Source organism: Rana temporaria, chromosome 10, assembly GCF_905171775.1.
Source record: "Rana temporaria chromosome 10, aRanTem1.1, whole genome shotgun sequence".
Classification (NCBI taxonomy): Eukaryota; Metazoa; Chordata; class Amphibia; order Anura; family Ranidae; genus Rana; species Rana temporaria.
The window spans coordinates 135991755-136005793 of record NC_053498.1 but is presented as its reverse complement, the minus strand read 5'-3'; the positions used below and the strand labels follow the sequence as shown (position 1 = coordinate 136005793).

Here is a 14039-nt window from a genome sequence, read left to right as displayed (position 1 = left end):
TCATAGGGCCTATAGAATAGCTGTGACCTGTCATCCGCGCGATCCGCTCATTGTGGCCCACGACTGGTTACCAAGTTGCTTAAGTGGCCCTCACTCTTCAAAAGGTTGGGCACCCCTGCTCTATAGTGTGTATTTGTCTCAATTAAGAGCTCTTAGTGTCATTTCTGTCTGCTGCCTCATTCCTCTACTATCAGCATGAATCACTTCTGACAAATTTTCCTGACACCAAGAGAAAAATGGTGGCAGAGGAGGGACCTCCAGCTGTTTGACAGCCTCGGCTCTCTTCCTGTGTGCCATGTAAAAGGGGGTATGTCCCTTCCCTCCAATCAGCTCTCAGACCTCTCCTTACTGAGCTCTGCAGAGTGTTACTTCAGCTCTCCACCCCCTTTTTTTCTGAACGCTCAGACAAGCTGTATAAATTCTGGACCTTGAACATATGAAGAGAAGAAGGCAGATAAACAGGTACAACTTACGTAGATGGATTTATTAAATCTCCCTGTATCGCCTGAGGCCTGTCACTTCACTGGGTTTATGGAAGGGTTTACTACCACTTTAAGTGAATCTTTAACTGTGCCCTATATGAGCAAAGGGAATGAGTCACTTTAAGCTTGTGACAGCTTCACTTTAAAGCAGTAGTATAGACTAGGGCCTTGCTCTCACAGGTGCCCCCATATATAGAAATTGTCCATCTCCAGTATCTCTAATAAATGTAAGACAGCTGCCTATATCTGAGCTTTCACTGTCCTGGAGCACTGGGCCTTAGAGGGGGCGGGAGCAGCCCACTCTGACTCTCAGCGCCTCACTGAGATGCTGAGCTGGGTGGCGGTCCAGGCATGTGGGCAGATCCCCAGCATATGGTCGCGATCCCTCTTGAGCCTGGACCGGCTGTGTTATCAGCCGACAGCTGACTTCAGCCCGCTGTCAGCTAAAAATGGGTCACAGGAGTGCAGAATAAATTGCACTCCTGTGATCCACAGGAGAAGTACAGCCAAACAAGCTTTAGCTGTCCTCTTCCATTTAAAGTGGTTCTTCAGTCTAAAACAAAATATTTTATTATTATACAAGGTTTATATAGCACCAACAGTTTGCGCAGCGCTTTACATCAGGGAAGATAGTACAGTCACAATACAATTCAATACAGGAGAGATCAGAGGGCCCTGCTTGTTAGAGCTTACAATATAGAAGGGAGGGTCAAGTGGAACAAAGGGTAGTAGCTGTGGGGGAAGATCAGATGGACTCAAATGAAAATACTGGGCCAGATTCAGATAGGAGATACGACGGCGTATCTCCTGATACGCCGTCGTATCTCTAAGGCCGGCCGGTCGTATCTATGCGCCTGATTCATAGAATCAGTTACGCATAGACATGCCTAAGATCCGACAGGTGTAAGTGACTTACACCGTCGGATCTTGGGCTGCAATTCCAGGCCGGCCGCTAGGTGGCGCTTCCGTGTCTTTTACGCGTCGAATATGCTAATGAGCATTTACGCCGATTCAGAAACTAACGACCGCCCGCGAACACAAACGACGTAAAAAAAAAAGCGCGGGCATACCTACATCAGTAAAAAATAACCCCCCCCCCATCAGCTGCTCCTGCAAGAGCATCTAAGTCAGGGCTCTCAAACTGGAGGCCCTCCAGCTGTTGTGAAACTACAAGTCCCATCATGCCCCTGCCTTTGGGAGTCATGCTTGTAAATGGTCAGCCTTGCAAAGCCTCATGGGACTTGTAGTTTCACAACAGCTGGAGGGCCTCCAGTTTGAGAGCCCTGACCTAGATGCTCTTGCAGGAGCAGCTGATGGGGGGGGGGGGTTATTTTTACTGATGTAGGTATGCCCCTCTCCAGAACTACATCTCCCGAGAGTCCCTTCTCTACAAACAGTGGTTGGGCAGGCTTATGGATGTCAAGGAAGCAGTATTGTTTTGCTGGAAAGAAAACCAATGTATGCATATGGAGAACGACTGGAGGGTTGCCAGTTTGAGACCCCCTGATCAAGGTGTTGATGTCACTGGAAGTAATAAAAGCTGGTCCTCGCTGCAGGAACATACTCTAGAAGAGGAGAGGGAGGTCCGAGGAGAACGTTTGGTCATGCCTATACAAATCCCTCAAGAGAAAGACATGGCGGTCACCACTATGTTATGTTTAGTGATTATTATCATGGCTGTCCAATAATATAGTATTGTATCATTGGGCAATCAATACAGCATTGATAATTCATTGGGAGGGGGGGGGGAGGGGGTCCTGATCATAAAAGCTAATACCTGACCTCTCCGCCACGGTGTGTCGCAGTGCTGATATAACATAGTTTGTCAAAACAGCTATTGTTTATCTCGGTAATTGTGTAATCATTATGGAAGCTACACCCAAAATATGTGATTAATCATGTATAATATTACTCTACTTCTTTTAGTTCTCATGAGAATAATCACAGGTTTTCTTATGATTTCCTACATCAAGTTAAATGAAATTGACAGATTAAAGAGTACCTGTTGTTTTGAGGAAAATGACATGCTACAAATGGAATGGCCGGGGTGGGGGGGGGGTGGGGGTAGGCATGTTGTTATGAAAAGTTTCTGGGAAATCTGGAAGTGTGATATTTAACTTTCAGTCCCCACTAACAATCGGAAGCTGACATACTGATCATGTGACCTCTGTGGCAGCCAATCACAGTGATCACGTGATCAGGGCCGGCCCTATGATGGGACCGGGTGGTACCATGGGTACCAGGCAGCACTTTTAGGGGGGCAGCATACTGATGCCCGCCAGCTCCGCTACCCAAATAAAATTGATGTCCTTTTTTTCCCACAAATAGAGCTTTCTTTTGGTGATATTTGACAATATCGCTGACTACCTATATAATTTTTCTATTTTTTTTTAAAGACATAGAACACTTTTTTTTATATATGGTGTTTTAATAAATACCCTGCATGTAGTTTTATTGTGAAGAATTGACAAAAAAATATATAAATACATTTTTATTTTTTTATTTTTACACATCGTGGTTTTTGATAGTCTGCCTGCTTCCTGGCTTTAGCAGTCACAGTTCAGAGGGAGACCCGATGCATGTGGCTGGCGGCCGCGATGTCCGCCAGCCGCCTGGACTGATGCCCCTCTTAGCCTCCCAGCGAGCCACTGAGAGCCTGAGATGGCCGATCCCCACCCCTCCACAGCTCAGCACTCCAGTGAGCTTGGGGGGGGGGGGGTGGTAGGGGCAGAGCGGAGGTAAGTAGGTACCCCTGCACCTAGGTAAGTATGATTCTAGGGGGAAAGAAACATACTTCTCTTTTAAGGCTGTATTCTCCTAGCCATGGCAGAATATACAGTACTGTGCAAAAGTTTTAGGCATGTGTAAAGAAATGCTGTCGAGTAAGAATGCTTTAATTTTTTTTTTTTTATATTTTACTTATTTGTTTATATCAATTTACAAAATGCAAAGTGAGCGAACGGCAAAAAGATCAAATCAATATTTGGTGTGACTACCCTTCAAACCAGCATCAATTCTTACACTTGCCCAAAGTCAGGGATTTTGTAATATTAGAGTCCGATGTATGATTAACCAATTGTACCAAGCGGGGTGCTAATGATCATCAAGTTCAAATGTAGGTTGAAACAGTCATTAACGGGAGCAGAAACAGGTGTGTTAGAAGGCTTAAAACTGGGTGGGGAACAGACAAAGGGCCAGATCCACGTAGATCGGTGTGATTTTAAGCAGGCGTAGCGTATCGTAGTTACGCTACGCCGCCGCCGCTACTTTGAGAGGCAAGTGCTGTATTCACAAAGCACTTGCGTCTAAAGTTACGGCGGCGTAGCGTAAATGTGTCGGCGTAAGGGCGCAGGATTCAAATGACAAAGATGTGGGCGTGTTTTATATTCAACTTGACCCCACGTGTATGACGTTTTTTTTTAACGGCGCATGCGTCGTCCGTGGGGGTATCCCAGTGCGCATGCTCGAAATCACGTCGCAAATAGTCAATGCTTTCGACGTGAACGTAATTTACGCAAAGCCCTATTCGCGAACGTTTTACGCAAACGACGGAAAATTCGACGCTGTCCCGACGTCAATACTTAACATTGCGTACGCCTCATAGACCCAGGGGTAACGTTATGCCGAAAAAAGCCTTACGTAAACGACGCAAAAAAATGCGCCGGACGTACGTTCTGAGAATCGGCGTATCTAGCTAATTTGCATACTCTACACGGAAATCAACGGAAGCGCCACCTAGCGGCCAGCAGAAATATGTACCTTAGATCCGACGGCGTACTAAGACGTACGTCAGTCGGATCTAGCCCCCAATCAGGCGCATCTTGTTTTGTGGATACAAAACAAAGATACCTCAGGGCATCCTAGAGGTTACGCGGCGTATGAATAGATACGCCGACGTAACTTATTTGTGGATCTGGCCCAAAGTCCGCAAGTAAGGGGAAGTTATGGAAGACTGTTTCATGTCATGTCATGGGTCATATATACCATGGCAACACTGAACACATTAACAAGACACAAGGTAGTTAGACTGCATCACCAAGGCCTCTCACAAGCAAAGATTTCAAAGCAGACTTGGGTTTCAAGATGCGCTGTTCAAGCTCTTTTGAAGAAGCACAAAGAAACGGCCAAAGAAACTTAATGCAGCAGACGAGACACATCATCTTTACTCCTTGGACATCGGAGGTGTCCAGCAAAGTCATCAGTACAGAACTGGGGGAAACCAGCGGGACCCAGGTACCACCATCTACTGTCCGGAGACGTCTAAACAGAAGTGGTCTTCATGGAAGAATTGTGGTAAAAAAAACATACCTTCGACGTGTAAGCAAGGCTAAGCGACTCAACTATGAACATGAAACCGTAGGAACTGAGGTAGAGAAAAATGGCAGCAGGTGCTCTGGACTGATCTGTCAATATGTGAAATATTTGTCTGTAGCAGGAGGCAGTTTGGGGCTGGGAAGTGGTACAATAATGAGTGTCTGCAGTGAAGCATGGTGGAGGTTCCTTGCAAGTTTAAGGCTGCATTTCTGCAAATGGAGTTGGTCGGGATGAGTGGTGTCCTCAATGCTGAGAAATACAGGCAGATACTTCTCCTTGATGGCATGCAATCAGGGAGGCGTGTGATTTGGCCCCAAATTTATTCTGCAGTAAACATGCAGTCAATGTCATTAAAGCGGAGGTTCACCCAAAAATCCACTTTTTGACATTAGCTCCAGCATACTGCTAACATCTGCAGTATGCTGTTTTTTTTTGTACTTATCGTTATATGAGCCCTTGTTATCCGGCTCCGAGCGGGGAATGGGCGTTTCTAAACGAAGAGGAGTTGATTGACAGCTGCTAAGGCGCGTCACGCCTTCCGGAAATACCCGAAGTGACAGTCGGGCGCCTTAAACACGCAGGCGCCGTAAACACCCGAGTGTGACTTCGGGTATTTTCGGAAGGCGTGGCGCGCTTTAGCAGCCCGTCAATCAACTCCTCTTCGCTTAGGAACGCCTATACCCGGAAGTAATCGCCCGCTCGGAGCGGGATAACAAGGGCTTGTATAACGATGAGTACAAAAAAAAAACAGCATACTGCAGATGTTAGCAGTATGCTGGAGGGATGTAGCTAATGTCAGAAAGTTTATTTTTGGGTGAACCCCCGCTTTAAGGACCATCTTCAGTGCAAAGAAGAACAAGGAGTCCTGAAAGTGATGGTTTGACCCCCACAGAGCCCTGATCTCAACATCTGTCTGGGATTACATGCAGAGACAGAAGGATTTGAGGCAGCCTAAATCCACAGAAGATCTGTGGTTGGTTCTCCAAGATGTTTGGAACAACCTACTTGCCAAGTTCCTTCAAAAACTGTGTGTGAGTCTACCTAGAAGAATTGATGCTGGTTTGAAGGCAAAGGGTGGTCACCCCAAATATTGATTTGGTTTGGATTTGTCTTCTGTTCATTTACTTTCCGTTTTGTTAATTGATGAAAATAAACTATTAACGCTTCTATTTCTGAAAGCATTCTTCGTTTTCAGCTTTTTTTCCCCACATGCCTAAGACTTTTCCACAGTAGCGTATGTGAATCGGGAACATTGTGTGACTGGCCACTTTGAGTCTTCTAGAATTTGGTTCTATTTATGATGCTGCTGCTCCCAAAGTCATTTTCTAAATAAGAGTCATCAGTTGAGGTTTGGCATCAAGCGAGCGTGGCTTAATACCAAGTTATTGTGACTGCATACAATAAAAATGAATTAACATTAATTAAAACCAATACATTATTATTAAAACTGTTTACTGCATCTTATCAAACAATTTTGGAAAACTGTTAAAAGTAAGGATTGTTTGGAAACCTAAATGCACTGTTCAGTTACAAGGCACTTGCCAGACCTGAGAATATACCGCATAAAACCGTGCAAGCCCAGTGCTGGACTCCCATGTGGATATAGAATGCATTAACTGGTTAAGTACCGCGCACGACTATTTACGTCGGCAGAATGGCATGACTGGGCACATGGATGTACAGGTACCTCCCCTTTAAGATGCCCAGCCGTGGGTCACGAGCTGTCCTCTGTGACCGTGTCCGCGGGACCCCCGGACCCGATCGCCGCCGGTGTCCCGCGATCGGGTCGCAGAGAGGAAGAACGGGGAGACAAAACAAACCCGTTCTTCCTAGTGTGGATGTCAGTGATCGTCTGTTCCCTGTGTTAGGGAACGACGATCAGTAACATCACACACACAGCCACGACCCCCCACAGTAAGAACACTCCCTTAGTACACACTTAACCCCTACAGCGCCCCCTCCGGGTTAACCCCTTTACTGCCAGTGTCATTTTCACAGCCATCAGTGCATTTTTATAGCACTTTTCGCTGTGAAAATAACAAGGGTCCCAAAATTGTGTCAAAAGTGTCCGATGTGTCCGCCATAATGTCGCAGTCATGAAAAAAATGGCTGATCGCCGCCATTAGTAGTAGTAAAAAAAAAAAAAAGATTGATAAAAATGCCATAAAACTATTCCCTATTTTGTAAAAGCTATGGCCCGGATTCACAAAGCACTTACGCCGACGTATGTCGAGAAGTGCAAATATGCGCCGTCATATCTGTGTGCCGTGCCCACAAAACTAGATACGTCTGAAAATAGGCTTCATCCGACCGACGTAACTTGCCTACGCCTTCGTATCGTGGGCACATATTTACGCTGGGAGCATTTGCCGCTCCCATTGATTTTCTATGCACTTATGCAAATGAGGGAGATACGCCGATTCACGAACGTACTTGCTCCCGGCGCATAATATACGCGGTTTGCGTAAGTCGTACGTCCGCCGTAAAGTTATTCCCCATATGTGAGGCGAAACTCATTTCTAAGGTATGGACCAGGGAACACAGCTGTCGTATTTTACGTTGTTTACGTAGTACGTGAATAGGGCTGGGCGTAGGTTACGTTCACGTCGTAGGCAGTGATCCGGCGTATCTTAGGGAGTAGTTCCGACATGATTCTGAGCATGCGCACTGGGATGCGTCTACGGGACGGCGCATGCACCGTTCATTATTCGTATCTTTATGGCACTCGGCCCATCATTTGCATGGGGTCACGCCTCATTAGCATGGCTCACGCCCACTTCCACCTACGCTGGCTTACGCCGAGGGAACCCAACGCAGTTTGGGAGGCAAGTGCTTTGTGAATTCGGTGCTTGCCTCTGCGCTACGTCGGCGTAGCATATATTAGATACGCTACGCCGGCATAAATATGCGCCAATGTATGTGAATCCGGGCCTATAACTTTTGCGCAAACCAATCAATAAACGCTTTTTTCTATTTTTTTTTTTTTTTTTTACCAAAATTATGTAGAAGAATACGTATCGGCCTAAACTGAGGGGGAAAAAAAGTATTTTTTTATATCTTTTTTGGAGATATTTATTATAGCAAAAAGTAAAAAATCTTGATTTTTTTTCAAAATTGTCACTCTATTTTTGTTTATAGCGCAAAAAATAAAAAACACAGAGGTGATCAAATACCTCCAAAAGAAAGCTCTATTTGTGGGAAAAAAATGACGCCAATTTTGTTTGGTAGCCACGTCGCACGACCGCGCAATTGTCAGTTAAAGCGATGCAGTGCCGAATCGCAAAAAGGGGCCAGGTCCTTTACCTGCATATTGGTCCGGGGCCGAAGTGGTTAAGGTGAAAAACCACGAGGGTTTACAACCCCCTTTTAAACCTCCCTTGAAATGAATCTTATTGGTGATGCAGCAGGTGGATAGATAGAAATCTGTAGAGCACAGATTCAGGAAGCAGACCCAGCCACTGCATATGTGAGGAGCTCTCTGGAATCTGGTTCCATGGGATAATCTAGAAGTAAATTGAGGTTCTTGTTTTTTTTTTTTTTATCAAAAGATGAAACGTTTTCAGTTTTCTGTTGCTGGTATTTTGAACGCTGATTTTGTTTTAAAAACAATACCCTGCCTTTTTTATTTTTTATTCAATTCTTCTGCTTCAATTTACATATTCATATTGCTGTCATTGCCTCCTTCCAGAGATACCTGCTTCCGCTAATCATCGGCAGCAAGGAGAGCCGCAAGCAGCTGCAGCGCATCGAGTCCAGCGTCTTGGAGATGAGTGGCAACGTCACGCAGACAGGTAACGATTAACGACTCCATCGCAGCTTCGCGCACACACCAGGCGCGCCCCCCTCCTCCTCACACACCCTCATAGACGTGGTGACTTCATTTATCTGCTCACAAAATCTGTTCACATTTGCAAATGAAGACGCCGTCATTTCGGTTTAATTTAAAATTGCTTGTTTACTGTCGCTGCGGCCTCAATTAATTATGTTTTTACGGAAAGGATCCCAACCTCGGAATATTAATAAGGGGACTGGAGTGACAGCCCTTTAGTGTAATGGGAGGTTTTGACTTCAGACTCCTCAGGTGTGCGCACATGTGTCAAGATATGGGAATAGTCTGAGCCGGATTACAGCCACTGCTATGTCTTCCAATACACTGCAAGATGCTAGCAGTGGGGCTTACAGAAACGGACCCGGGTTTTTTTTTTTTGGATGCGTCAAATAATTAGAGGAACTGCAGTCTGCTCACATCATTTGTAATAAAAACATCTTTGCCATTCTGAAGCTTCCCTCCAACCACTTTACATACTATTTTATATATACAGTGATTCTGTACTAGCCAAATATGTTGCAGAAATCTCCCTCCAAATATGCTGCAGCCATTTTAACTGTGGGCAGCTGAAGCTGCTGCCTGTTCACTTCCTGGATTTACACAGACACACACACACAGGCACGCCTCCAGCACTGCAGCTTTCATTGGCCCTCTTATGACTCGCCCCCCCCCTCCCTTCCTGGAAAACTCACACGAGAGTGAGAGAGAGAGCTGTGCATGATGTCAAAATCCTAGGCTAATGACCAGACAAGAAACAAAGTGGGCTGTATAAGGGATTTACTGGCAGAAAAAATAAAGTTTTAGGCTTCATTTCCATGGACGTTTTTACAGCCACTTTGTTTAGCCTTTTTTACAGCTTAAAAACGCCTGTCCATTTTTTTTTTTTTGCGTTTTTGGGCGTTTTTGAGCGTTTTTTAACGTCTGGTGTTTTTACAGCTCTAAGGCTAGAGCTTCAGAATGCACTGGTCCTGTTTTTTTTTGCAGCTTAAAAACAGCTCAGCCATCTACAGCTCAAAAACATCATGGTGGGCATGAGGCCATAGACCAGGGATATGCAATTAGCGGACCTCCAGCTGTTGCAGAACTACAAGTCCCATGAGGCATAGCAAGACTATGGGTTCAATGTTGCAATTTTCATTCAAACTATAAATCTTCTTTTGGTGGTATTTAATCACCCCTGGGTTTTTTTATTTATTTTTTTTACTAAATAAACTAAAAAAGACTGAACATTTTGGAAAACAAACGTTTTTCTTCGTTTTTGTTTTAAAATTTTGTAAAAAAAATTATCCCAAAATGTATTCTGCTACATTTCTTTGGTGAGAATAACCCAAATCGGTGTATAATATTTAGTCTGTAGGAAAGTTTTAGTCCACAAACTATGGGATATATGTCTGAAAATTGATCAGTCCTAATGTACTGACGGCCTATTTAATTTCTTGAGCTCTGAAAATGTCAGCACAGTACAAATACACCCACATTACCTCTTTTTAGAAAGTAGACAATCCAAGGTCTTTAGTAAGAGGCATGGCAGGTTTTTTTTAAGTTGTAATTTTCTGTCATAATTATTTGGAAATTAGAATTTTTGTTTTGTTTTTAAACACACTGTAACCAGAGCAATATAATGTTACCATAGGAAGTGATCTGGATTTTTTTTTTAACTCATTGTGTTTGCTCATAGCAGTAAAATTACATTGCTATATGCAAGCATTTTACTGATTGAAACTGATTTATCCAGTGTGTTTTGTTGTGATTAGTTGTGATTGGTCAAAGCTAATCACATGTAACCGGCTGTGATTTGGTCCTGTCTGTACCATGTGATCAAATTGACCAATCACAGCTAGGAACGCAATTGTACATAATTGATGACATGAAAGAAAGCCATCCATTGTGTACAGCTGTCATGTGACTTGCTGTGATTGGTCACAGAGGTTACGTGGAACTGGCAGTGAGCCGTTGGAAAAGCACCTACCACATGAGCATAATCACCACAATGTAATGCTTCGAGGTCTCTCACCCCATCAGATATGGACGGATAGGGACATACCACCATACGTCTGATTTTGTCTCCGCTGACATTCAACGCTCTATAGCAGGGATATGCAATTAGCGGACCTCTAGATGTTGCAGAACTACAATTCCCATGAGGCATAGCAAGACTCTGACAGCCACAAGCATGAACCCAGAGGCAGAGGCATGATGGGACTTGTAGTTTTGCAACAGCTGGAGGTCCGCTAATTGCTTATCCCTGCTCTATAGGATTACATGGAGCGGCAGTTTAGGTCCACCGACAAAACTGACAGGCAGACCTGAACAGTCCGACCGTGTGAAAGGGACCTTAGTCTCTAGTGACATATATGATTTTATACGTGTTATAGTGGAATTCTTCTTTAACACTTCCTGCCCTGGCCTATAGCAGAATGAAGGGCAGGCGGTTGCTTTTCCACCCTGGCAGGAAGTGTGTGTTTGTGTACAGACGGGCAGTATGGGCTAAAAAAAATTGGGGGATTGATTTTTTTTTTACTTTCACGAAAACTTTATATCACATAGGAGACAAAAAGGCTCCTTTTGTGTTTATATTATTTTTTAAGACAGGTTCTCTGTAATGAGAAATCGGGAGTCTTTTAGCCCACCATATGGGTCCTGGGCCAAGGAAAGCGAAACTAGAAACCGGACATGACGTTTTACACTGCCGGGGTCATGGAAAGCGATCATTCAATAAAAAGCCGACAGTTGTCTCATGGAGTGTGTATGACCCTTCACCCCAACTGCCGTAAGAAATACAATGGGGGCAGTAAAAGGGTCAAAGTGCACCTTAAAGCTAAATCTTCTCTTTTTTTTTTTTTTTTAGCTCATGAGAGCTTACAATCTAATACGTATAAGAGAGGGTTTCCCAAAGTTTTGGAAAGATTTCTACTCACTTCCTATTGTGTCTCCAAGATGGACAGTGAAAGAAAATCTACCCAATGAACACACAAGGCAAAATAGTTTGATTTATTTTTGCTGCATGAAAGCCACTGGGGGAATCTAACTAATTTGTCTTGTGTGGTCATTGTGGTGAGCAGCATTCCTTTTTTCTATCTCTATGTGGTTTTCTTATAAGAAAATCTACCCAGTTGGGGGGGGGGGGGCTTGAACCATTTCTTAAGCTGGTTATACACACATTGGGCCGGATTCACGTAGATCCGCGCATTTTTACAGCGGCGTAACGTATTTACGCTACGCCGCCGTAAGTCAGAGAGGCAAGTGCTGTATTCACAAAGCACTTGCCTCCTAAGTTACGGCTGGGTAGCGTAAATGGGGCCGGCGTAAGCGCGCCTAATTTAAATGAGGATGAGGGGGCGTGTTTTATGTAAATTATTGGTGACTTGACGTGATTGACGTTTTTTTACGAACGGCGCATGCGCCGTCCATGTACATATCCCAGTGTGCATTGCTCCAAAGTAAGCCGCAAGGACGTATTGGTTTCGACGTGAACGTAAATTACGTCCAGCCCCATTCACGGACGACTTACGCAAACGACGTAAAATTTTCAAATTTCGACGCGGGAACGAGGGCCATACTTAACATTGGCTACGCCACCTAGGGGGCAGCTTTTATCTTTACGCGGCGTATCTCTTACGGAAATGGCGTATCCTTACTGCGACGGGCAAGCGTACGTTCGTGAATCGGCGTATCTAGTCATTTACATATTCTACGCCAAACTCAACGGAAGCGCCACCTAGCGGCCAGCGGAAAAATTGCACCCTAAGATACGACGGCGCAGGCCGTCGTATCTTAGCTAGGTTTAAGTGTATCTCAGTTTGAGCATACACTTAAAACTTACGACAGGCTTAGATTCCGAGTAACGTCGGCGTATCTACTGATACGCCGGCGTACCTCTTTGTGAATCCGGCCCATTTTCTTTTCCTTTTAGCCAGCGGGCAAAACTAGGGAAAGGTTAGAATATCAGGGCAGTTGCTAAGGCCGACCAAAAAACATTGCCACCTAGAGTTGTGGTGGACTATCTCGGTACTAATTGACATAAACTTAATTCTTAGATGAAATTGATTATTTATTACATAAATAAAAAAATGACATACTAAATTCATGAGAGAAATTTGAATAATCCGTATACAAAGAGATATCTGTTGATGGAGTGTGTCTCATAAATTGATCTTTCCTCTACTATTTTCGCGGTACAAACACTGCTTCCTCTGGAGGAGTAATCTAAAAGTCAAATATTGAGTGAAGCAAAAAAAAAATAATTACCATTGAAAGATTTCAACAATTATAATTCAGCAAAAAGAACAGTAGAATAAAAACAGGTTGCTCACCCAACGGGTCAATGGCCAGGTGGAGGCCAAGCCGTTCAAGAAGGGTTCCCGCTGCGGCGGACAAGGGGGATATTGCGAAAATATTTCTATAAAAAAAAGGGGGGTGATGATAAAGAAATATATGGAAAGATAAAATCCCCACTGTCAGAATACACTGATCAGCGCTGCAGCAAATTGAATGAAAGTTTTCCAGCAGCCCTGTTCAACAGAAATCTACAGGGGGGGGAGTCGAGACCAGTCACCCCGCACAAGGAGAGAGGGCAGCAGTGAGCAGTCTTTATTACAGGAAGATCCTGCAACGAGGGAAAGCCTCACACTGAATTACTGCACAGACCTGGAAGAAATGCACACCAAGATTCAAGGAAGAATACACAGGACTCCTACATCTAGATCAGGCATTGCCAAAGTTTCGAAACAAAGGGCCGGTGTACTACCCTTCAAACCTTAGGGGGGCCGGACTGTGACCAGTGGGAGTAGAAAATGCCCTTGCATCAGTGGGAGTAAACCCTGCGTGCCATAGGCTTGGTGGTCAGTGGGAGTAAAAAAAATTACATCATTGGTGTCAGTGGGAAGAATAGTGCCCCATCTTTGGGTGTTGGTGAGCGAAATATTTCCCCATCTTTGGGTGTCGGTGAGAGGAATAGTGCCCTATCATTGGCATCAGTGGGAGGAATAGTGCCCCATCATTTGTGTCAGTGGAAAGAATAGTGCCCCAAGGACTGCATAAAGGCAAACAAAGGGCCACATCTGTTCCATGGGCCACAGTTTGGAGACCCCTGATCTAGAGCATAGTTACTTATTCCTGAGTTAAGCTTTATAGGTGTTCTCCAGACAGGCCTTAAAGTGGAGGTTCCCCCTAAAAAAAAATTCTAACAATACATTCAGAAGACTGATTACACTGCGGGTATGCTGTTTTTTTTTTTTCGTACATACCGTTATCGCCGTTTCATCCCTCGGCTTCCGGGTATGATTCTTGCTGGACCTAGTTGATTGACGTTCCTCCGACCGGCGCATACTGCGCGTCACGACTTTCCGACAGAAGCCGAACGTCATTGCGCAGGCGCCGTATAGAGTCGGCTCTATACGGCGCCTGCGCAGCGA

At 44.6% G+C, this 14039-nt stretch overlaps 1 protein-coding gene across 1 annotated transcript in view; it reads left to right on the top strand.

Moving 5' to 3' along the window:
- PEX14 (peroxisomal biogenesis factor 14) overlaps positions 1 to 14039 on the top strand; it is a 197803-nt gene that overhangs the window by 163384 nt on the left and 20380 nt on the right. The window contains exon 6 of the mRNA XM_040326349.1: positions 8485 to 8587. Coding sequence (XP_040182283.1) covers positions 8485 to 8587 — 103 coding nt within the window. The remainder of the gene's footprint in view (positions 1 to 8484; positions 8588 to 14039) is intronic.